This window comes from Ammospiza nelsoni, chromosome 8, assembly GCF_027579445.1.
Source record: "Ammospiza nelsoni isolate bAmmNel1 chromosome 8, bAmmNel1.pri, whole genome shotgun sequence".
Classification (NCBI taxonomy): Eukaryota; Metazoa; Chordata; class Aves; order Passeriformes; family Passerellidae; genus Ammospiza; species Ammospiza nelsoni.
Window position 1 is genome coordinate 12018540 of NC_080640.1, and position 23586 is coordinate 12042125.

General features: G+C 39.5%; 1 protein-coding gene across 12 annotated transcripts in view; it reads left to right on the forward strand.

Moving 5' to 3' along the window:
- STN1 (STN1 subunit of CST complex) overlaps positions 1-23586 on the forward strand; it is a 38419-nt gene that overhangs the window by 9738 nt on the left and 5095 nt on the right. For 8 of the 12 annotated variants that reach the window (XM_059476648.1, XM_059476645.1, XM_059476646.1 and 5 more), the window contains 7 exons: positions 3571-3704; positions 8205-8300; positions 12318-12389; positions 14137-14298; positions 15550-15661; positions 16428-16590; positions 23217-23339. In XM_059476648.1, coding sequence (XP_059332631.1) covers positions 3578-3704; positions 8205-8300; positions 12318-12389; positions 14137-14298; positions 15550-15661; positions 16428-16590; positions 23217-23339 — 855 coding nt within the window. In that variant the 5' untranslated portion in view covers positions 3571-3577. Of the gene's footprint in view, positions 1-3046; positions 3145-3570; positions 3705-8204; positions 8301-12317; positions 12390-14136; positions 14299-15549; positions 15662-16427; positions 16591-23216; positions 23340-23586 lie in introns of those variants that run through there. The other 4 variants (XM_059476640.1, XM_059476651.1, XM_059476650.1 and 1 more) reach the window with 1 other exon arrangement.

Here is a 23586-nt window from a genome sequence, read left to right on the forward strand (position 1 = left end):
TGGTTGTTAATCAAATTTGGAGAAAAGACAACAAGAAACATGAAAACAGATACTTTTCTTTGAGGTTTTAATTGCCCTGGGATTAGAAGAAGACTGTTCACCTTTTTCAGAAAAGTTACATGGTGGGCACAAGAATATGAGCCAAGAAATTAATTCGCCAGGGCTGATTTTGAATAAATCAATAGGGTGTTAAATAGGAAGCTCTTGAGACAAAACAACCCAGTAGGCTGCTTAGGAGGGAAGAAAGAAAATGGGTTTGGGGGGTGGCATGGTTGGGAAGGGTGCCCATTTTCTTTGCTTTCCCTTCTAGGATAATACCTTGCTGAGCTAGCAAGGTAGCTCTGGGGTTATGGACTTGGTTGGCTTCTCAGTAGAGTCAGGAAAGCTAACATTGATAGCAGTAGGTGAAAGAGACAGCCCAATCTTAATATGTTAGAATAATCTCAAATTGAGCCTTGTTTATTTGTATCCAGATACCTACTATGTAAACTTTAGATTTCTGCCCTTCAAACAGAGTTGTTTTCCCAAGAAGAACTTAATTCTTCTCTTGGTTTTGATTATGCCTTCATAGCCTTTTTCTGGAGTTAAAAATAGAATGCTGATATCTTCTGTCTAATTTGCTTGTGGACTAGATTCTTCTGTTGCCTTTTTTTCTCCTGTAACATGATTGAATTCCTTGCACTACAGCAACCCTGAAGTCATTGCACTGCACTTAAAACAAAATGCAGAAAGGAATGACCTTTCGCTAGGACTCTGTGTTGTTTATATTGCTAAGCCTGATCGCCCTCTCCCAGCAAAGGCCAGTTTAATCCTTAAACATTAATTAGATGGTATCTGGTCAGAATTGTCTATTGTTTGCTGTCTGGGTCTTCATTGATTAGAACGTTGTGCATCTCCACAATGCCCCTATTTGCCCCTTGGCTCTTCATTGTACAGGGCAGCTCTTATCATCTTTGCTGATAGCAAATCACCAATGGTACCAGTTAAGAGCTGCAAACACTTGTAGCATAATGGAAAGTTCCACTTTTGCCAGGATGACTCATGAATTAACCCCGGGCTGGAGAGGCTTCCTGTGCCAACTTAGGAAAAAGTTATGGGAAGATACTATTATATATCCAAAGATAAATGATTGGAAGAGTTTTGTCAGCCTTATAGGAATTATGGTTTTAATACTCTCAATCTGCCTGAAACGAGCTTGGAAACTCACTGAATAGATACTTTGAAAATAATTTACATCTTGCTTTGCTTTAGGGGCAAACAGACAAGTGCTGAGAAGAATGGACTGATACTAGCAGTGTTGTACATCCAGGAGGACTAAACATCTTTTCTTTCCAACTGACCACAAACTTTTGGCTTCAAATAGGCCACTGTTCAAATGTAGCTACCAAGCTGACCACTGGGAGGGAAGGAAGAAAATAGGCTTGGTTTTGGGTTGTGTCAGGGGTTGGGAAGGCTCTTGGGACTGTGGAGAGGCCAGGGAAGGCGTTGGCTGCAGTGCAGGATGCCCTGGTGTGCCTGTCAGACGCTGCTGACAGTGAGTGGTGGCTGGGGTACGGTTTCACTGCCCCAGCCTGGTGTGGATGGAGTGTCTGTAACTCAAGACTTCAGCAAATTTGTCCTCTGGACTTCAGGGAATCCTGTGATGCCTTCATAGTGCTGGGGGCACAATTTAGTTTTTGTCAAGGAATGTTTGCCACATCTGCAAGATAAAGCATTGTGCGTCTGTAGCAGGCTTGAACCAAACAGAATGGTCTCTACATAAAGACATATGATGGCTGTAAATATCTCCAGTGAGGAGCTGTAACAAGGCCTGGGAGTGAGAAGAAAGCTCCAGAATTTGAAATTTAAGTCCCAGTTGTTTTTGAGATGGAAAGAGCTTTCACTGCAGAAATCTTCTCCCTTCAGAACAGGAAAGCAGTAAAAAATTTTGGGGAGATGCTCTTCATTTAGGCTTAAAGTGTGCTTGGACTTGATCTATCAACATTTGGGCATTTCAGGCTTGACAAGTGGCTATAAAATGCCAAAATACAGATATTTTTAATCTTCAGTGGAGCTGCTTCATTGATTTCCCCTCACATGCACACATGTGCAGGGGTGACTTCTGCTTTTCACCCCAAGGAGTGTCTGTTTACCCAAAATACAACAGGTTAGACAGACTTGGTACCTGATTGCCTCTTTTTGGTTGGTTATCTCAGGCTGCTGTCTGTCTAGAAGGAAAACCAGGTGCTGAGCTGTGACAGGCTTTGTAACCATGCAGAGTAAATTGGGGGGCATGAAGCAGAAAGCAATGTAACTTTGTACTAGAGACTGCAAGCAAAAAGAGATGGAGAAACTAATTTTGTAAGAAAATGAGTATGCCAAGTAAAATACAGGTTCAAACCATTTGTTCCTTTGAGAAACTTTATGGTCTAAATTTGACATGGACTGTAGCAAGTATTCAAAGAACTGCCATATGGAGGAATAGCAGCTTGTGTTAAAATCATACACTTAACAGCTTAATTTCTAAATTTCTATTGAGCAGTGTCTCAATTCAGCAGTAGAAAAAGGGTGCTTCATGGGGAGACTTGAGTGAGAAAGGAATGGTGTGACTTTTGGAGTAGACCTTGCGGGTGCAAAAGGGAAAGGCTGGGAAGAGCTGTCTGTAGTGGGGAGCAAGACACGAATCCAGGTGTGATCAAACTATTTCAGTTTGTTACTCAGTAGGGAAGTTACTGCTGGAACTGACTAAATATTTTCAACTTCTCACCTAAGAAATGACCAGTCCAAGGAGGGGTAAATAACATTGACTTTTTTTTAACTTTTACTAGTAAAAGGAAGATGACCTGGAAAGCCTTACAGGAACAATGTACCTGCACCTACAGGAGAAGCTGCTAGAAAGTATTTTCAGCTTCCAAATCTTTATGAGGATCTTCCTGAATCGAGTGCTGGGGGTTTTGACATCAAGACCGTGATAAGCAGAGAATTGGATCTGTAATGGCATAAGATTGCAGGCATAAACTGTAAAATCTGAAAGGGTAAAAGGGAAAAGTAACAATTTCAATGTTAGTGGAGACTACATGCCCAAAACAAAGAAGGGATGGCTGTTTTGTTTTGAATAAAGTCATCCTCCCTCAACTCCATGATAAAACACAGCACAAACAATGAGTACGTTAGGGAGGGAGAATGATGGGGAAATAATAATCATTTGTAGAGAAAGTAACCACTTAGGATCCCACAATCCTGCTCTTTTAAACAAATGTTGACTTTAGTTCTCTGTTTATGGATTTTAGAGAAGAAAAGTCTCTGAAATTCTATTTCATTTGAAGTTACTGGGGGAAATGCTGTTGCTGGATTTTCAGTACTTCAAACAAGTCATGAGTATTGATACTTTGAATATTTCATGTGACAACACATGAAATATTGATAGATAAATGTAACATTTTATTAGATAAACTCCAGTGTCTCATCCTCCGCTCTGCTGTGTTACTGTGTGTACACTCATGAGCTGTTTTTTCATTTATGTGAAAAATAATGAATGTGAAAGCTCTTTACCTTTGTAGAAAACAATTTAATGTCCTTCTGTGTTCACAGGTTTTGGATGCAGTCTGAGAAGTACGGAGAAGAGATGCCTTCTCTGCACTGGGGTATCGATCCTGTGTTTTCTGCATTTGCAAGGCTCTATATTAAAGATATTACAGAAATGAGAGAATCTATACAGGTGCCAGGTATGTATTTATAGGTGCTGGTTATGATGCACACAGTATTATGATTGATTTGTTGTGCTTTTAATGAATGGATTGAAGAACACTTCACAAACATCAGTGAAGTAGTTTTCCACAGCCTTAAGCTAAGTGATGTTAGTTTCTTTTAAAAGTTCTAACAACAAGAGATTGTATGTGAAATGTATGTGAAAAATAAAATATATTTGTTAAAATGGTTTTCCTTTCTCTCCAATACCTCTTTTACATTAAGGTAATGTGTTTCCTCTGTGTGGTGGTGCTTGTTATATTCTGATAAAGTTAATTCTAAATAATTGCTTGTCCTTTCTGGCCACATGTATTGTTATCTCTCTGCTGTCTCTACATTTTTCGCAAAATTTTGACAGTTGAGGATATTGCTGAATGTGTGATTTTGCTCTTTCCTATGGATATTAATACATTATAAGACAGATACAGGTTTTGAGGTTTTTTCTCCTTAATTTCTAGATATGATAGATATATGCCATTCTTCATACATTGGAACAAGCTTATTGTAGATTCTGGCCTCCATGCTGGACCTTGCCCCACAAGTTTCTGCTTTGCAGTCTGTCCTGCTGCTCTGCAGTGTCACCCACATGTGAGCTTTGGCTGAAGCAACACAGCTCTGACCTTGAATTGCTGTTTTCACTACACAGGCTTTAAATAGACTGCAGTGTCTTCTGCTGGGAAAGAGTTCATTACTCCCAACTGAAGCCTGACATGGTGCAAGATTATCAGGGAGGGACCCAGAGAACCTAGAATTAATGAGGAAAAGCAATAAGCCCTAAGCACAGTGCATGTCTTTGGTTTGGTTTTGATGTTTTGTTTGTGGTTTTTTATTTTTATTATTTTCTGTCCACAGATACTAAGTACCCCTGTTTGGCTCTTTGAATATGCTTTGCCTTGTAGGTTTTGTTATTCTTCAGTTTTCTTTAACAGCAAGGATAGCAGCAATGCTATTTTTGGAGAAATGAAGGACTGGCGGGTTTTTTTTCTCTTCTTGCAGCCATTTTTATGTACATGAGGACTTCACAAACCACAAATACCAGTCTATCTATCTATCCTGGTTATTTAATATGGAGAGAGACTTTTATCATAAATCCATTGTAATAATTAGGCTGCAGACTGTTGTTGATATCTGTCCTACAGCAAGTTTTTTTTAAAGGCCTTTTAAAACTGTCTTATAAATGTCTCCTAGTAGTACTGGTGTGGGAAATGCATCTGGTAAAAATTGTTCTTCATATTTTAATTGTTTTCAAACAAAATACAAAACAATTCAATGCCAGCAGAATTGGATTGTAGTTTGGACTTGAACATTAGTACGTACACATGTGAAAATGTAATCAGAATAATTAGCATTATAGACACCAACAAACATTTCATGACAGCAGGAACAGACCTAGAAAGTACAGTCCTGCTCTTTTCTTTACTCAAATACCTGAATTTCCCTTCTTACTTCTCTTCCTGTTCTTTTACTTTACTGAGTTGGCTTCTGCTTGAGGAACTTTTTCAGTTTTGTTATTACCTTTGTTTTTTCTAAGATGATCCTAAGGAGGTGGTATCTGTCATGTCAAGATATCAGCCTTTACAGTTGGTACATTTGAGCTTTCTCCCCTTCCTGTGCATCTGGCACTCTGCACTCTGTTTGTTTGCAATCCTGCATAATTTTCTAAACCAAACTTCAAATTAAATGATATTTTCTGGAACCAACATCCTGAATTTTGTTCATTCTCCTGGTGCTGTATATATACACTAAACCAGACATTTTCCAGTGTATCTTATTTGGTGGCAACAAATGATAGCACAACAAAAACACTAAAATTAATACCTTTTGAGGAAGGAAGAGTGTAGGTGTCTGTTGTCAATGCTTCCTGCCTTTAATGGGCTTTTAAAGACCAGCTGAAGCTAAGTATATGGTTGGCTATAAATCAGTCATTAAGTAATGGTAATTAAGAATGAATGAGTGCAAAACAAAACGTTGTAACTAGGAAGAATGGAAAGAAACACAGTCTGAATGTCAGGAAAAACATCCCTAGAATGACATCTGTTAGACCATGGCACAGCCTTCCCAGGAAAAAGGTGGGATGCCCTTCACTGGGATTGTTTATATTCTGACTGTACAGATTGCCAGGAATTTACTGTACAAAATGGTCTTATATTGGCTCTGAGGAAGTGGACTGAATGACCTAATGAGTTTTTTCTTTCCACTTTTAAGCATTAGGATTTGATGCCACCGTGACTAATCCTTTAAAGCAACACAGAGGGAAGCAGCAAACCTGGCCAATTACTCTGCTGCTATAAATGGTGACAAGAAGGTTGGAAAACCTCCCAGATAAAAACAGCAATTGTGTTGTCTTAGCAGCCTTGCAATGAGAGTGGGTGTCAAACTCAGTTGTAACACATAATTACATAATGGAAATGAGCTTTTCTCAGAGTTATCATGCACCACTGCTTTGTGACAGCTTATCAACAAGGAAGGGAAGCTACAAATAGCATAAAAGGAGGTAATAATAATTAAAGAAATGGCAAACAGCACAGCAATGCTGGTACAGACATGACCAGCACTTGCCCTAGAGATCTCTGTATCTATAGCTCCCTGTAGCAGTGCTGTTATGGTAATGGCATTTTGCTCTGGGTGTTGAGTACTGGGGTTTTAGGAACCTCACTGAATTGTTTGTCCACAGCTTCAAATATTTAGTATATATTTATTGCTACCAATATGGACTTAATTTGAACAAATAAACTGGAAGGACGAGTCATTTACACCTTGAAGTCATCAAGTGCAATAACTTTTTATAGGTTAAATATAATTTCATTCTTCAAATTAGTTCAGGTAGTTTCTCTGAGAGTAAGGGTGGAGTTCTAGGAGAATTTACAGGGATGGAGTGAACCAGTTTTATTTGGTCTCTGTCATCTGCCAAAACTCAGCTTACTAACTGGGAAGCAAACATAATAACACGTTGCTTGTTTGCATAATCAGGAGCTTGGAGTCTCTGCTCCACAGTCTTGCTCTAGCCCAGACCTTTTACAGAGATGTTGTAAGATTCAATGAATGACTGCACACACTGGGAGCATCTCCACTGGGGGTTTCTGCAGCAGTGTTTATTTGGTAAATGAAATGGGAGACAAGTGGACAGACCTGCTAAACATTGTCTGTGCCAGACCTGACCAGTGACTGCAGGTTAGTGTAGCCAGATCTGAGATGATAGCCCTAGATGCATCCTCAAAACACTGCCGTGGATTTTTATGAGCAGAATTTCTGCTTATGAGCTGCTTGGCTGATCACCTCTGATTTCTTCTGAAACTTTTGTGTTTTCTCTCTGTATTGTGTGAAGAAAGTTAATTCCAGGCTCATTTAAGTGTGCTAGCTATGTAGGACAAGTTATTTTTGGATTTTGGATTTAGGGTTTTTTTTGTACAGAACATTTTTCTGACTCCCTTGCTGCTGTTTCCCTTTGTAAGAATAACACTTGCCACAGTGTATGGAGCCAAATGTTCCCTTCTGAGTCCCTCAAGTTATCTACTTTTCAGAAGACAGTTGTTGAACATCCCAGATGGCTTATTTCAGTAAAGCAGCAGTATTTGAAAACTGAAGAAAACACAGTCACTGAAAGCTAGCCAGCCCAGGGTATATTTGGAGCTTATTGCCCTATTTTCCTCCTGCTGTTGGACTGTGAAGCCTCAGTGTATGATGTTTACATTAGTGTTTGTTAACAACATTTGTCACTCTTGAAAGGGATTACAGAGCAAGGCAACCTCAGTGCTCTCAGGGTCCACTGGGCTGTGATTTCTCACTCTTTCCTGGGCATGTTTCTAAGTGTTAAGTTATCTTTATAGATGCACAAAAATAGCTTTGAAGGGATGTTTTTAGAACATGTGTTTTCAGAAACTGAAGTTCAGGATGCAGTCCACAATGACTGCAGTAGTGTACTCTGCAGTCTGAGAGGGCTGTTGCTCTCCCCCTGCCCCCACAGCTCCTGTTCCTCTAGAAATGAAAGACAGAATTATGTTAGTTTTCCTTTCGGAGGCTCTGCCTTAATCAGGAACAGCTGCATTGTGAGAAGCTCAAACTGCTTCCTTTGTGTTCTATTATTTATTCTGAAGCCTTATGAAGATGTAAAAAAAACCCAAACCAAACAACAAAGCAAAGGAAAACAAAAACCCAAATGAAGCAACAAAGAAAAACCCCCTAAAGCTTGCAGCAAGCAAACTGTTTTTCAGATTCAAATGTGCAGGAAAACAAGAGGTTAATAAGATTCTGACACTCTACAAAAGCAAGCTTTTGGTATCCTAAGTACAGCTGATACTTTCTCCTTTTAGTGTCCCTAGTCTTCAGTGATACAGGGGATTTTTCCTGTGTAGGTGCTGTATAATTTAAGATTTATTAAATACATGAGAAAGTATGTTTTTTTTAATTGACAAATGTGACTATGTAGAGTAGGATGTTAAAAGAAATTGTTACACTAATCAAGCATGTTTTGTGTCTAGGTATATTCTTTTATAATGGACATCCTATAAGACAGGTGGATGTTGTTGGGACAGTGGTTCAAAAGAAGGAGCGAGATGCCTTTTATAATTATGGAGGTAAGGAAAATGTCTCTCTTCTTGCACTTATCAGCCTTTACTATTTATCTTAGTTACTGTTAGAACTGAAAGGTCTCCCTATGTGGTCCTTGTGTATTCTTGAAACAAATGTGTTCTAATCCTAATATATTATATATCTACAGCTGAGATTACCTGGCACATGTAGGGAAGCTACTGTTTATCTCCACTTCAAAAATAGAGAATTAAATTGTTAACACAGAGTGATTGATTCATGTGGGGTCATGTAGCAGATCTTAACTTTGGGTATTGTCACTGGACTCTGCTACCTTCCTCTCCTATTTGCAGTAGCTTTGGTTAGATGCAAATGTATTGAACAGTGTCCACAAATGGGAAATCACTTCTTCCATATTTGAACCTTAGAAATTCTTTCTGACTTTTTGTATGTCTTGTCCAACTTCTTGGAGCCAACTTCTAAAAGCTGTCAGGAGCTTGTTTATGTTTAGATGCACAAAAGTCCTAACAAATGCACTGAAGCATCATAGTACCAGTTCTTGCCAGCACCAGCTGGGAGTTGTCTCCTCTGTATTGCTTTTCCCAGTATTCAGTTTTATTAACATGGAAACATCTGATTGTCATTTTGTTCAGCTGTCTTTTACATCTGGAGAAAAAGCAGAGTACAGCAGTGGTGATGTGGCAAGTTTCAAAAGGTGGGGGGAGGTCACCTCACAGTAGGAAGGGGGAGCCAAATGCAGAGATCCTATTGAAGCCCTTATGGCCAGTGTCTTCCTCTGCCATGGGTTTTCACCTGGTGGAGGTGAGTCACAGAGTGCCTCTCCTTCCCAGCTCCTTTGCTTGTAAGATTGCAGTTCCCTGACCCTTGGGAGTGCTGTGAAGATACAGCTGATGAATTAACCAGCTCCCAGATACCCCAGCATCAAACTGCTGCAGGGTGGCATTGACTGCAAATGCATTTATCTCTTCATGAGAACAGAGGGAGGCAGAATCAAAATGACCAAGACAAAACCAATTCTATGTGTAAGGGCTTTCCATGCTGCTCTCAGCATCAGTTTAACAACTACACCTGTGGAAAATGTTTGACTGGAGCAGAAAGTAGAGGAATAGAAATAAAAAGAAACTACAGAGTAGTGGAATTAAGGCCTTAGATCAGCTGACCTTCAAGTGCAGCTCACAGTAAGCCTGGCTTCCTGCTGTCTTTCACATCCAACTCCACTCTTTGTTCCAGCAGTTCCTGGTTTGAGTTTTCAGGCTACCTGCCAGAGTGCCCCTCCCCAGCCTGCCCTCCCTTTCAGGCAAGCCGACTCTGGCAGCACAAAACTGTAACTTCTTAGACAGTTTCCTGCTTGTAACTTCTTGCATCTCTCAGTTCAACAGACTCTGGTGAGTCACAAGGGTTGCATCAGTTGGAGTGCCACACACTGCTCAGGACTTGCTCACTTTCCATCTGCTTAAAAGTGACTTACAAAGCAATTCCCCCTTTGTACTTTCCCTCTGATAGGGAACTGAAATGTCTTTGTGTCCCTGCCTTGATCCTTCCCCCTCACTTCCTATTTGTCCGTTTCAGAATACACATCACTCACTTTAAAGAATCTTAGGTCCTCTGCTGAAAACTCTAGAGCCAGAACTGATGACAAAATTATAATTGTAAAAAAGAGTTAGTTTACTCTTTCCTGGCTTAAAAAATTAAAATTACATGCTATGTAATATCTTATTTTGACACTTTGATTTGATTGTTTCTTGCTATTATTATGATAAGTTAGGAGAATATCTAATTAAAACATTGCTTTGATCAAGCTCATATTTTACCTAGTGCACCTTTCTGACCCCTTTGTCTCCTTTGCTTTTTAACAAAACCAAACATCACATGTGGTTTTCTTTGTATTCCAAAACTAACTTTAAAAGCTAAAAGGCAATTGACTTAAAATAAAAAAAAATCACCAGCATCTCAATAGGTCCATGCAGGCCTGACAAGAGCCATACCCTTTTTGTCATAAAGAAATAAAAATTTACACAATTATCTCATTTAGCAGGTAGCTTTGAGCTACCCCTCAAATAATTAAGCAAGAATCAAAGAAACCAAAGCCAAACAAACAAAAACCAGGAAAAAAACGCCAACAAACAAAAAGTACACCCACAAAAAACCCAAATAAACAAAAGTTTAAACCCAAAGAGATGAGGAAGGGCGGCACAAGGAGCACGGGAAGTTTTCAAGAGTTTGTAGACCCCTTGTGCATTTAAAATAGATTGTCTAATTAGAATACAATTGCAAGAGTTACTTGTCTTTTTGCTCAAAGCTTTCATCTATGAAATTCCAAAACTTTGTTTCAGAACCTTACTCTGCTACCAGATTCCTTCTGTGGTCAAGTACAGGTCAGTCTCTCCAGAACTCTGTTTTCAGCTGTTACATTGAGGAGAAGCAGTCTGGCCTCCTAATCCTTCAGTCTTGGTTTGTTTCCAGGCCCTTCTTAGGAAGCCTGTCTGTCTTGGCTGGTGCAAGCTGGAACATCTACAAACTGTGGGAATGCAGGGGTGAAATGTTATCTGCCCTGCTTCTTGTTGCCATTGCTGACTTGCACACATGGCTTGGGCATGGCTTATGAGGGTTCTGCCCCCTACTAAAATAGTTGCTGTCTGTCTGTACCAAGGAGAGGAAATCCTACCAGCAGATTGTTATCTGTGCTCTGGTACAAAATTAAAGCTGCTGAAATAGTTGCAGACACAGCAGCTCTAAGCAGAGAGAGCAGAGAGGAGCCTACTTTTGTGATGGAATTTGGAATTGCCTGCATCTTATAAGTGCTGTAAGTTTGCTAATAGGAATGTGCAGCTAAACTGCTTGGAAACTGGAAGGCAAAACAATAATTTGAAATTAGACCCCCCCAAACAGGGAGATTGTTTTAAAACATGTGAGACAATACAAAGGCATTGATGCTATGGTTCCCAGAGGAAATGACTGCAGGTATCAATCAGCACCTTCATAGTAAACATTGCTGTTACATTTTTAGTCATGGACCTGCTTTAAGGAGCAGAAGAAAATTGCAGGTTTCCATTTGTGAGGAGTGGAATCTCAATCTTGGAGATGTTACATTCAAGAAGCAAGGTATATTGGCTGGATGATCCTTGACAGACATTTAGTGTCTTTCTATTTAGAGTGTTTGTTGTACAAGCCATCTGTATACAGTCCCTTGATCAATGGACAATTGATTCTTCAGACAGATTTTAGTTTCCTTTGAGTTTTGTCTTTTCCTGCTGTCATTGACAATGCAGTGCCTGGAGCAGAAATTGTCAAACTGATTTTCATTGGTCACTGGCAGAACAGGAAGAGCAGCTCCATGCTCAGGAGAAGGTGTTGAGCCTTTTCAGCAGAGGAAGTGGCATGCATGCCACCAGCACCTGCACTCTGAATTGGGAATTCCTGGCTTAGAGCAGAACCACAAGCATGCATGTCTTCTGTCCTTCCTGCCTAGGGGAGCTGCCTTTCTGCTCCCTGGACATCATCTTGAATTGGAAAGACCAGCAGACTTTGAGCATAATATTGGCTTGGAAACCAATGCAGCTGCAGGTAGCTGCACTCCTGGTTTATTGACATGGTTGTATCCCCAAATGTTGAAGTGCTGTTCCATCACTCTAACAGTAATGCTTCTGTAGTTTGTGCCTGGTTTCCTGTTTTAATTTGTCTGATTTCAGCCTTCAAAACTAATTCTTCTCCTGACCTTGTCAACAAGATTAAAACCCCTTAGTATCCAATATATGTACTGAAGCCTCATAATTTAAATTACTGTATGATCTTTCTTTGAGAATATACGTGTTACTTTGCTGACTATGCACATAAGCACATCTGGTGCTGAGCTACTTCCATGTCTGAAACAACTGTGGAAATTATTTCAGATATGCGAGTAGAGTTTGGACTTTACCTTCCAAACCAGTTGGAATGAGATGTCCTTGGCAGTTATCTCCCTACATATTTATGTATCTTCACTTCTTGGAACATGACTGCTTGCTTTCCTAGTCTGTAATGCTTGCAATTTTGTTTTTTTGCAGTGGATGATAGTACTGGAGTTATAAATTGTGTCTGCTGGAAAAATCCCATGGTAGCGGAAACTCCTTTATCAGGTAATTTATCAAAGAAATAAGTCCTCTTTTGACTTTTTTTTTTTTTTTTTACTTATCTCTGTCTTAAATAATTTAATAAGTGATCAAACTTACAGAAGAGCAAATACTACCTGGGCCATTTTGGGAATTTTATATTATTTTTTTGTGTTTTGTTCAAGGGTGATGCCAAATAAAACCATTACATTATGTCCTGTCCCTGCCTTTTCCTTATTTGAGTAATATGATATTTCATTTCTATGCTGTGACATTGTTCAGAGAATTTGCCTGTTAAGGTTCTTTCTGTACCTTCATCAAGTAAGGAACTAGGCTGGAAATGTGCCACAACTTCTGTTTCCAAAGTCAGTCCATTGACCTGCCCTGGTGATTTTGGTTTCAGGATTTATCCTTGCTTTGTTTGTATTCATATACTCTTGCTCAAACAGACACTGTCAGCAATGAACTTGAAAGTAGCTTCAAACACAGTGGGAGGATGCCAGCAGTCTTTTACAATTTGGGCAAGTCCTAAATGTGCAGTAATTGTGCATTTGAAATTAATGTATTACTGTAACAGAACAACTCAATAGTGTCTAGCTGTCTCTTTGCTTTTTCTCCCACTGTTTCTTGTAGATCAAAGTACAGAATTCTTTCTACTTTGGCTCTTCTTGGAAGCCCATGTAGTGGATTGACAACCCTAATATGAAGCTGATCAAATCCTACTGAAATAAATCTTACTGGTGTCATCTGCAGTGTTAGGAATGCATATTAATAGAATGGAGAAAGGAAAGCTTGATGTAAAAGTTAAAAGCTCTGATGTCTGTGGAACAAGCCCATTTATACAGACAGATAATTCATACTTATATTTAACAATCCTATGACAGGTGGTACAAATGGTCCCAACTGGAATGTAGAAGACAGCTCTCACTTTGGAGAGGTGATGATCTGGCACAGCTCTCAAAAAAAAAAAAGAAAAAGGAGACATGCAATCAAATCAGTTTTGCGAAACTTAAATGAGGAACTTAGATGCATTAAAAGGAATTGCATGAAATACTTCTTGAAATAGAATGAAGACCAAGAATGCTTTTCAGCCTTGTATTCTTATTTTACTCATACATCAGTAGTGCTTGGATGGACACTATGCTAAGAATGTAAATTCATTTATTTGTACCTGCTAAAGAAAGCTCTTAGGGGGCACGAGAAACTTTCTTCCAGCCCTTTGTAATTGTGATCAGGGATACTTGGAGCAATAATCAGGTTTTAAGTTATGAAGGATTTACTGTCCTACAAAGCTGTGTTATGTAAATGTGAGGTTCTGTCAAGTTAAATTCACCTCAGTTGGATTCACCCCAGTGTAGACATCAAATTGCATCACATGAATGCTTTGGCCCCACCTCAGATGACTCATTCTTCTTTTGCATGAAAAGTTCAGCTAACTTTTCTTTTCCCCTTTCATCCATCTTAGCATGATAAAATCAAAAAATGCCAAAACAATTTCAAATTTATGTTTCAATTTTGCAACCCATCTATGACATTTTCAGAGGTAAATCAGTGTCTTCTACCTTTTATATTTTCCCCAGATGAACAACTCAAATAAGTATAATAAAGTAATCTAATTTTGTCACCCAGAAGTTTTCCTACCCAGGACACATGGTGCCTGGGACCTTACCCTTTTTTAGTGATATGACTCCTGTGGTGCTTAGGTGGGTGAATGCAAAAGGACAATTAATGCATTGACTTTAGTGCCTGACTCCCTTTCCCTCACTTCTTGCAGGTCATCCAAGCACACCCAGCAGTCTCAGTGTGTTTGAACAGCTGAAGAAACTCCAAGAAACAGTAAGCCAGAAAACCAAGCTGGAGATTGGGGATGTTGTCCGGGTCAGAGGTCACATCCGAACCTATAGGCAACAAAGAGAAATTCAGGCTTCATGTTTTTGTGAGTGTTATGAATCTGTGATATATGTGACTAAGATGTCTGAATCTGTGAAAATATCTGAGCTTTATGTAATTAATTGAATATTTTCGATATTATTTTCTGGCATCTCATTTTTCTGAGGATTCTCATCTGTATATCTTTATTTCAGTTGTAGCAGCATAAGGTTAGAAGACACACTATGTAATGTGTGAGGTTAGACTGCCTGTAAACGAGGCTTTCCTGGAAAAACTGTAAAAGCTGATTAGCATGCATACAAGAATACCACACAGACACTGTGGTTGGGTGTCTGCAAGAGTGATTTGCTCTTCAGATTTCTCTGTGTTGAATTAGAGCAGCCAAAGCCTGTGGGAAGGGAGCTGCTGACCTTCTGTGTCCCATGTCACCAAGGGTGCTGAGGGCTTTGGAGAAGTGGCTGCTGTTCATCACAGCCAATCCATTCCCTGGGCAGGCAGCAGCATATAGGCAGGGTCCCACTGAAGCCTGGCTTCTCCTCAGCTCCCTGGCTCTGCAGGATGAGGGAGAAGTGTTCCTCAGGCACAGATCTGCATGCAGGTGCTGCCTCTGTGTCTGACAGCTCCTGGAGCAGCAGGGCTCTGCAGCCCACAGCTCTGGGAGCTTCCAGTTACATCACTGCTTCTCAGTTCCATGTCTGTGCTGTTGTGTAAGAGCTGGTTTTCCCCAGTGAGATCTTACACAGATAATACTGAAATGATTTCTTTAGTGAAGAAAATCCTGTCTTTTAAAAACCCTGTATAAGTCAGATAAAAAAAAAATCTAGATTTTTCAGCTCTAGCTTAAGTTTGCAAGGGAGTTCAGCCTCTCTTTCCAGACAGAAGATTTATGAGTATATACAACCCATTCATGGGTTGGTAATAATACCAAAGAGAGCCATGCAATTCAAATAGTCTTTAAATTGCTTTCACTTTGGCCCAAATAAAGCTCCTTACTATGTGTTAACTTCATTTAATGGATAAAGGCTGCTGAAAGGTAAAACAGAGATCATAAATTCTGGTTAAATAAGTTGTCAGACAAAATCATAATCTGTAATGCACCACAACAGGCCATTTTTCCTCCTTGTAAACTGTAAAAGCAGGATTGGCCTTTGTGGTTTGTTTTTATGAAAACCACAGTGAACAAATTTTGCCAATTTAATACTGGCTGTGAAGCTCTGTTCTGCTGCCTTAGGTTTGCTTGCTTAAAAAATTGTGTGGGAGTCCTGGCCAGGTTTACAAGTTCTCATTGCCTTTCCAGATAAAGTGGATGATCCTGTGTGTGATGTCCAGATTTCGAGAATGCTGGAGCTCCCCTGTCTCTATAGAGAAGTTTATGATAAACCTTTCAAGAGCCCTGAGGAATTACAGAGGTAAATGCAGTATGCAGAACTGCTCCTGGGGCAAAGTATGGGATATTATGATTGTTTACTTGTTGTAATAACTCTGGAAAAAAATAGAGCAGGGCCTGACTGTGATTCAGACTGCATTCATTACAGTAGCAGTCTGCTTTTCTCACAAATAATTGGTGATGCATACAGATGAGATACCTGTCCATAATCTGAGGAAAGAAATATAATGCTGAACTAAAGTGACTATTAGGAAGGAAGTAAAATAATGTGTACAGACCTCTTTCATCTAGTGAAAAAAAATGGGATTTAGAGCAAGATTTGGGGCTGAGGTCAGCAGAGAGGATGGAGATGTATCCTTGACTGATGTTTTATGTGTAAGGTTGAGGAGCTGTTCCACTGAAGTGCTCTCCTGCCCTTGTCATTGTCAAATCACAAATCCATAATCTCAATAAGCTGAGTCAAATACCCACTCCTGTACTCAGTTTCAGGGTAGCTGGATGCTTATTGGGAGGCCTGGTGCATGTAGTGTTGTTTCAGAGACTGCAGATCTTAAATTCACAAAACCCTAACAGCAAATGATTGAAGAAGAACAGTTGAACGTTTATACTTATAAAAATGATCTGTTTTAATTAAGGATTTAAATTCAAAATCTTTAAGAGCAGTAAAACATCTTTTGATCTTTGAAACCAGTCCAGTGGACTGTTGTTGTTTTTTTTCTACAATTACTTTATGTAATTGTTCTAAAACACATTTCTTACCTTTTGACATGTTCTGTGTATCCTTGTAGTGGCCCGGAGGGTCAGAATTTCTCAATCCACATGCTGCATGAGAAAGTGCAAGGCTTTCTATTAGAAAACAAAATTCAGACCTTTTACCAGCAGGAGTTGGAGACAGTTGATTCTCTGGTGTCTCTGATGGGTGTGCATCTACCCAGCCCCAGCTGTGAGGAGGTGAGTGAATGCACCTGTTCCAGGCTTTTAGTGGGGGGAGATAATACCATGTACTCTTTTAAAGTATAAACAGATAAGAGACTGGCGTCTTCAGAGGATTCAAAAACCAACTAGTGCTTGAGCTTTACACATTAATTATTTACAGAGATTGAAGAAATCTTGTTCCTTTAGACATACAAACCTGGGCTGGAAAAAGTAATGCAGGAACATTCTGTTATTAGGGGTAATCTTGTGTTAGGGCTGAGCAATCTTACAGCCTGCAACAGTCACTACTGTATCTAGATTTGTAATTAGTAGCTGTGTCAGTAAAAGAGATCCCTTTAAGGTGCTTGAGATTTTTGGGACAGAGGTTTGAGATCCTGGATCTAATCAGGAGAAGGGAGCACAAAATCTTTGTCTTGTTTCTCATTTGAAGCTCAATATATTAATAGAGATGCAGCTCTCAAGAGGAGGTTATGATGAGTGGATGAACAGTGCTCCCTGCTACATTTCTCACATTGTAAGTCCCTAACTGTGAAAAGATGAGAAGGTGGCATTAAATTGAAATCAGTTTACAGGCAGTTGCATGTAACCAAACTATTAAGAAATTTTCCAGTGAGTTAGTAACCTCTTGATCAGCTGCAGAATGGGAAACAGAACAACACCCATTTTGTAAAATGCCTTTGTATTATTCTGTATTAGTTGGATAAATTACAAACCAGATTTTCAACTTGTATGAAGTGATAATTTTCTGCAAAGCTTACAGTTACATCTTTTATCATGAAATAAATGGCAATTGGAACTTAAGCTGGAGTGTTGTGATTCATTTGTTTATGTTTTGGTTTTCTATAGAGAAATAAATCCCTGGCAGTCATTTTCACCTGATTTTGATGTGCACTGTAATGTTAAGTGCTATGTTATGTTGAATTCTAATGTTTGTTTAATTCTTAAGAAACCCAGAAAAAACCCTTCAAAAACCAGTCTCTTGCAGATGAGGTCAAATAATAATGAAAAGTAGCTCTTTCCTCGTTGGCCTTGTTGAAATGCTGCTGATAGCTGTTCTTGATAGCTGAGTTGGTGTTTTTTTGTTTGTTTGTTTGTTTGTTTGTTTTCATTTAGGGTGTTTTTTCTGGTTTGCTTTAAAACAAACATGGATATTAGCACTAACAGGAGCTATTCTCATTTTAGACAGAAAATTTTGCTAGTAGATTATCCAATATGGCACCTGGTACATTCTAAACTAGCTGGAGCAGTATTAAAAGTTCCCAAACACTTTACAATAAAGGGAGTAGTCACCATTGTGTCCAATACTGGAAACTTAAATGCTTCAGCATTTATAGAAAGACCAAGATAAATAATTTACAAAGCCATTTAAAGTAGGAACTGGTGCAGAACAAACATAGAAAGACTGAAAAAATCCCCCAAGAAAACCCAACCCAAACAAAACACCAACCAACCAAAAGAAAAACAACTCAAAAACCCCAAATCAAGAAAAATACTGTAGCATCAGTGTTATTAGCAGTCATGAAGAGCTGTCATAATAATAGTTAGTTGCTCCTGACCCTGATACAAGGACATGAGTATATGTCCCAGGAATGTGGGTGCACAGCTGCTTATTTAGAAATTGCAGTTCTACTTATTGTCCTTTACTACTAATTTCTTGCAAAGAAGGTTATCTGTTCTTGCATAAGAAAAGACCTTCAGTTGTCAAGTGGCATGAATGCCTTAGGAGGAGTGCCTAGTAATGCTCTGGAAATGTATTTTCTTGTTCCTCTACTCCATCTCTAGAAGGTGTCACCTTTCGTAATTGGCAAAGGGTCAAGTACCCAGTTCTATCCACAAAAGGAAGTGTAATAGATCTGATTTCTGTCCCTCTTCCTTTCTTTTCTCTTCAGCAGTCTTTTGTTTTGTGCTGCTCTCAAACCAAGAGGATAAAAGGTGCTGCTGATGTGGAACAATGTTATTTTGGGCCTATTTGGCAAGGCAGGAGCTACAGAGCCAACTCAGCTAATTAGGCCATGCCTCAATATACACACTTGTTCACTTCTTGCACTTTTCCTGCTTGTAAAAGGATGAGTTATTTGGATGTATAGGTTTATTTTTTTATCCTGATTCCAGTGTTCTAGAGCACAATTTGCTGTTAAACTATTTGTTTCCTTTCTCTTCCTTTCCCCCTTCATCTCTTTCCCAACTTGTAAAATACTTACACAATGTTCATCAGAGTGGGAGGGTGTCTCCCCATGGAATATTTTCTCCAGAGAGGTGATGAACTGCAGTGGAGTGGAGCAGAGGGTGAAGATGGAAGAGTTAGCTGGGATGGTTTGAGGTAGGCAGCATCTCTGTGTTGCTTTTCAGCATTACTGTGTAGCTGAGCCCTGTCCACATCCCATACAGGTCCTACAATAAATGCCTCATTCCAGTCCTCATGCCTCCCTGGCAATGCAGTCTTCTGCCTGTCTGGAATAAATTTCCCTCTAGCAGATGCATCTGGCAGAACTGAAATAATTTCCTCTTCTCAGACATATACTAGGGAAAATTTAATTTTATAGTCTACAGATGATGAGGAAGAGAATTTAACTGCTTTTAAAAGTAGTTAAAAATTAACAAATCTTTTATGAGTTTTAAAGCTATTGGAGCTTTAATTTGCATAACCAGTTCCCCATCTATCCCAAAGGTGTAGCCTTTTCCCTGTCCCTTAAAACAAGTGACTTTTCAGTCTGGAGGGGTGGGTACCAGAAGGAAGACTACAAGTAGAAGAAGAAAAAGTAATTTTGTGCTTAGAGAACCTCCAGAGTGTACTTACTGGACTTGGACAATTATGTTTGGCAAATGGTCAAGCCTTTGGTTCCATTTTTGAAGAAAGCTGCATGTTAAGTGGATCCATCCAATTTCTCAACTGAAATGCTTTAAACCAGCCAGTCTTGATTAACAATATTTCTGCCCTTCTGCCGTGCATAAGCTACAGTGTGTGCTATTTTAGTGCTGCCATTCCAGTTTGTGAATGTCACTGCCCTGGACACATGGCTTGAGTTGTGCTTTCCAGAGTGTGCTGTTTGTGCTCCTCTTGATTTGAATGTTATCTCAAGGTCACCAATGAGAAGTAGTTAAAGCAGGAAGTTTTGCTGTGTTGTTCACTCTGTCTGTGCCCACCCTGTTCATTGTACTGTAGGTGTAACAGTTCACTGAAAGTTCTTGATGCAGGGTCTTTGTCTTTCTGCCTCTCAAGGAAGTTTCACCACTGCTTTAAATATTATTTAAATATTTTTAAATATTATTTAAACATACAAAAATATTATTTTAAATATTATTTGCTACAGCAAGCTGCAAAGCTTATTATAGGACTTCAGGACTGACATGTCCAGGATCACTATTATTAAAATTGTCACCTGCCTAAGCCCAGGATTAAACATTACATGAGGAAATGCAAAAGGTGATTCCCTGAGTAGAATCACATGTGTGGTTATACCAGGAAACTTTAACACCATCAGGGTGTGATTCATAATGAGTCAAAGGTTGCATAGTTCCAGTGTTTTAAACAGACTCACTAATTCCTTTGCCACTTCATTTGTTTGACCTATTATTGATTGTAGAGAGAATTTGTCTTGTTTTAAAGATCTGAGAAGAACTGGTTGCACAGCACCAGCCCACTAAGCTGTGTGAGGCCTATCAGATGGAATATATTGATTAAAGTACCAATTTAATTCTGGACACATAGATTCTTCTGTTGGCTTTGCTACAGAGCCCTTGGCCATTCTTGGGAGGGAGGGTAATGATAGTAAAATTATTATTTAATAGCTGCTTCTGTGTCAGGTTACACACATACACACACAACATGTTTTACAAAAGGGATGACTGATGAATGCTCCTCTGTTTTGGATGTACAGCTTCATTTATTTGAAAAGGACCTGATTTGGAAGAGAGGGGGAAGACCCTGCTGTTACTGCTTGAGAGATCCTGAAATGGTGCACCCTGAAACTAAGGCATGCTCAAGGGGGGCACTTTGCAAAAGGAGGTGTGAACATTGGGAGAGGTATTGGGGAGAAGAACTATTGACTTGTGCATTTGCAGGATGAGATGCTGGAGTTGCTTTGGGTGGGCCAAAAGAGCACAATAAGCAATTTCAGTCTGTGTTGACAAAGAAACTGAATTGCTGCCTTACTCAGAGGAATGGAGAAGAGGAAGCATGTTCTAGAGCACACAAAGAAAAAACCTCAAAATTTTCCTGTCATTTTATGGTACTACTGAACACCAATAATACATAATATTTTTGTATTTAATATATAACATGGTACTATTAAAGTTGGCAGGAGCCCTATTTTGGTTTTCAGAAACAGTCCTTCTGCCATGAAGCCCTTTTCCATGGATTCTGCAGCACATATGAGAGAGTGCTGATATGGAGCAGCTGCTTACTTATAATAAGGCCTCGCTGCTTTCACTCTGTCAATGCCTTGACTTGCATTCTTAGTGATTCTGTTTCAGTATCCATCCAGGCTGAGCTGTGTGTCAGTTCACACAGAGTCTGTTTTTAATTATCTCCCTTTTCTGACAGGATTTCAGTGGTAAGCCAAACTGAATAATTATTGTGCTTCTTTGGAAATATTTTTATCTTTTTTTTTCTCCCCAAATGTTTGCTTTCACATTAAAAATTGATCAGAGTCTTGAGTTGGTTGCTTTGCTAGCAATTTCTTACATTCTTGAGGATTTATTACTGCATTTGAGTGAGAGGCAAAGTCTCTTCATTTTACATATGGCTGTGAGAATGTGTTTTTCTGTGAGCAAATATTCCCTCTTCACTTAATCCTTCCTGATGCATTTTATGTTTGTTTCTTCAGTTCATCAGAAGAGGCACAATAAAGAGAAATACCTTTGTGGTATTAATGCAGTGACTGGAACAGTGTCCAGATGCATGGCCAAGTCTGTAATTAGAAGTAGAGTCTGTTGTTATCCAGATTGGTACTATGGTGGACAGGAGGACAGACAAGGTTCAGGCACTGAATCCTTCAGCCTGAAACAGAGGAAACTGAACTAAGAATAAGAGCCATTGTTCTGTTATAATTATCTTGAAGTATTCAGCAATTATTTTTGCTGGTGATTTGAGAGGAAAAAGAGAATTAGCTGTTGTGGGACAGAGAGAGAGATGTGATTATGGCCTGTTGAAATGCTGAGGGTTGTCTGGAGGAACAGGAGGGAGAAACTTGTGATGCATGCTAACACCAATATCCCTTTTGGATCCCCGAACTATTCCCAGTTAGGTACATCAGCTTCCAGGCTGTTGCAGTGTCCCTTGAGAGCTGCAAATACATTGAATGAGTGTTTTGTGAGGAGAGATTCTTCCTTTGCTCCTGTGGTGTCCATTTCTCATATTCATGTACTTTCTTTCTAGTTCATGATGATTGCCTGCTTCACTCCCCAGGCTCTGAGCTGCTCCTGGTGAGTGAAGTAGGACATGTCAAGTCTGATATTTCTGTTCAGAACAGGGTGGGAGCATTTCTGGTGATAGTTGAAGGAATGGCTTGGCAGATCTTGCTCTGGTTGCTCTGGTATGGTTCTAGTTATCACATGGTGGTTTGTGGGAAGCAGTTTAGCTCTCTTCTCAAAGAAAACCACAGGGAGCACAGTGTGCTCCCAACAGATGAGAAAACAGCAATTGGGGAACTGAAGCAGTCTGTGTAGATAAATGGGAGGTTGAAGGACACAGTAGGACAGATGGAGATGGAGAAGAGTAAATCATAGTCTTGCTCTTATCTACACATACTTTCCCTTCTCTTCAAGTAATTATTTCCTTCTACTTCCCTAGCTGTCATTCCACTCTCTTAGATCTGCTCTACTTCCAAACAAATACTGCTTTTCCCTGGTTTTTTTCCCCTCCCCTTCTTTCCTTCTCTGTTAGATGTGTCCCAAACCCAGAACCCTGTGTTGTAAATAACCTCAGTTAGGACTGCCAGATACATTGTTCTCCTTTCACAAAAAACTAATTTCCCACCTACCCCTAAAATTGAATCCTTTGTTTCCTTATTTCGTATGCTTGCCTTAATTTCTTGCAAGCTCTTTATCCTTTCACTACATTGGGCTGTGGAGAAGCTCCTGAGAGCATGACCAGAATGTTTGTAAAAATTTGGAAACAAAGGGGGCGAGAAACAAATACTGGTTTTGTGAGTTTTCTCCTTTCCCTGAAATCAGGAGATGGGAATCTAGTCCTCAGCCCTTGGATTCCTCCTGAATATCCTTACAAAATACTGATTTTCCTACCTTCCTACCCCTACCTTCACCCTTATTACCAGGAAAACTCTGAAAGTGAACAAAGCTTGATTAACAAAAAAGCATCAAAAGAACATTCCAAAAAAAGATTTCTTGGTCCATCACCAAATAGCTGCTAATCACAAAGAAGGCAGTTTAGAGATTGTGGTTCCTCAGGATTGATACAAGCTTCTGGTGTTTGAGTTTTGTTTAAAGCTCAGCATTGTTGATTATTTCATACATAACATATATGATTTGTGAATTACTAAATGAAGAAAAATGTGTAACAAAATTCATGTTAAAGAGGATCTGAAGTCATCTTTTTCTTGAAAGCATCTGGAGCTTTTGCTGGTAACTTTGGTTGAGCTTAGATTTCTCACCATCTGCTTCATTCCTTTCTTTCCATCCAGGTGAAGTCAGAAAGTAGCTCCAGTTCCAAAAGGATTCATGGTGTTTTTAAGGAAGCAATAAAGATGCTACAAGAAAAAGGAGTGGTTTTCCAGAAACCTAGCAGCTCCAAGGACTTATACTATGTAAGGAACTGAGCTGTGGTTGCAAGCAAGTTCAGTGGTATGACTTTCCTAATCAGTAAAAACAATAAAAAATACTGCAGAAATAGTAGAAATGTTTCAGAAAGAGCAGCAGGACATCCAGGTGCTCTCAGTTTACTCAGAAGTATTTTCTGCAACTTACTTCAGTGTTGGTTGTACCTCTGTATCACCCACTGAGTTGTTCCAAGTTCTGCCTGTGTTCACTGGGCTGCCAAACTGCTCTGATGCA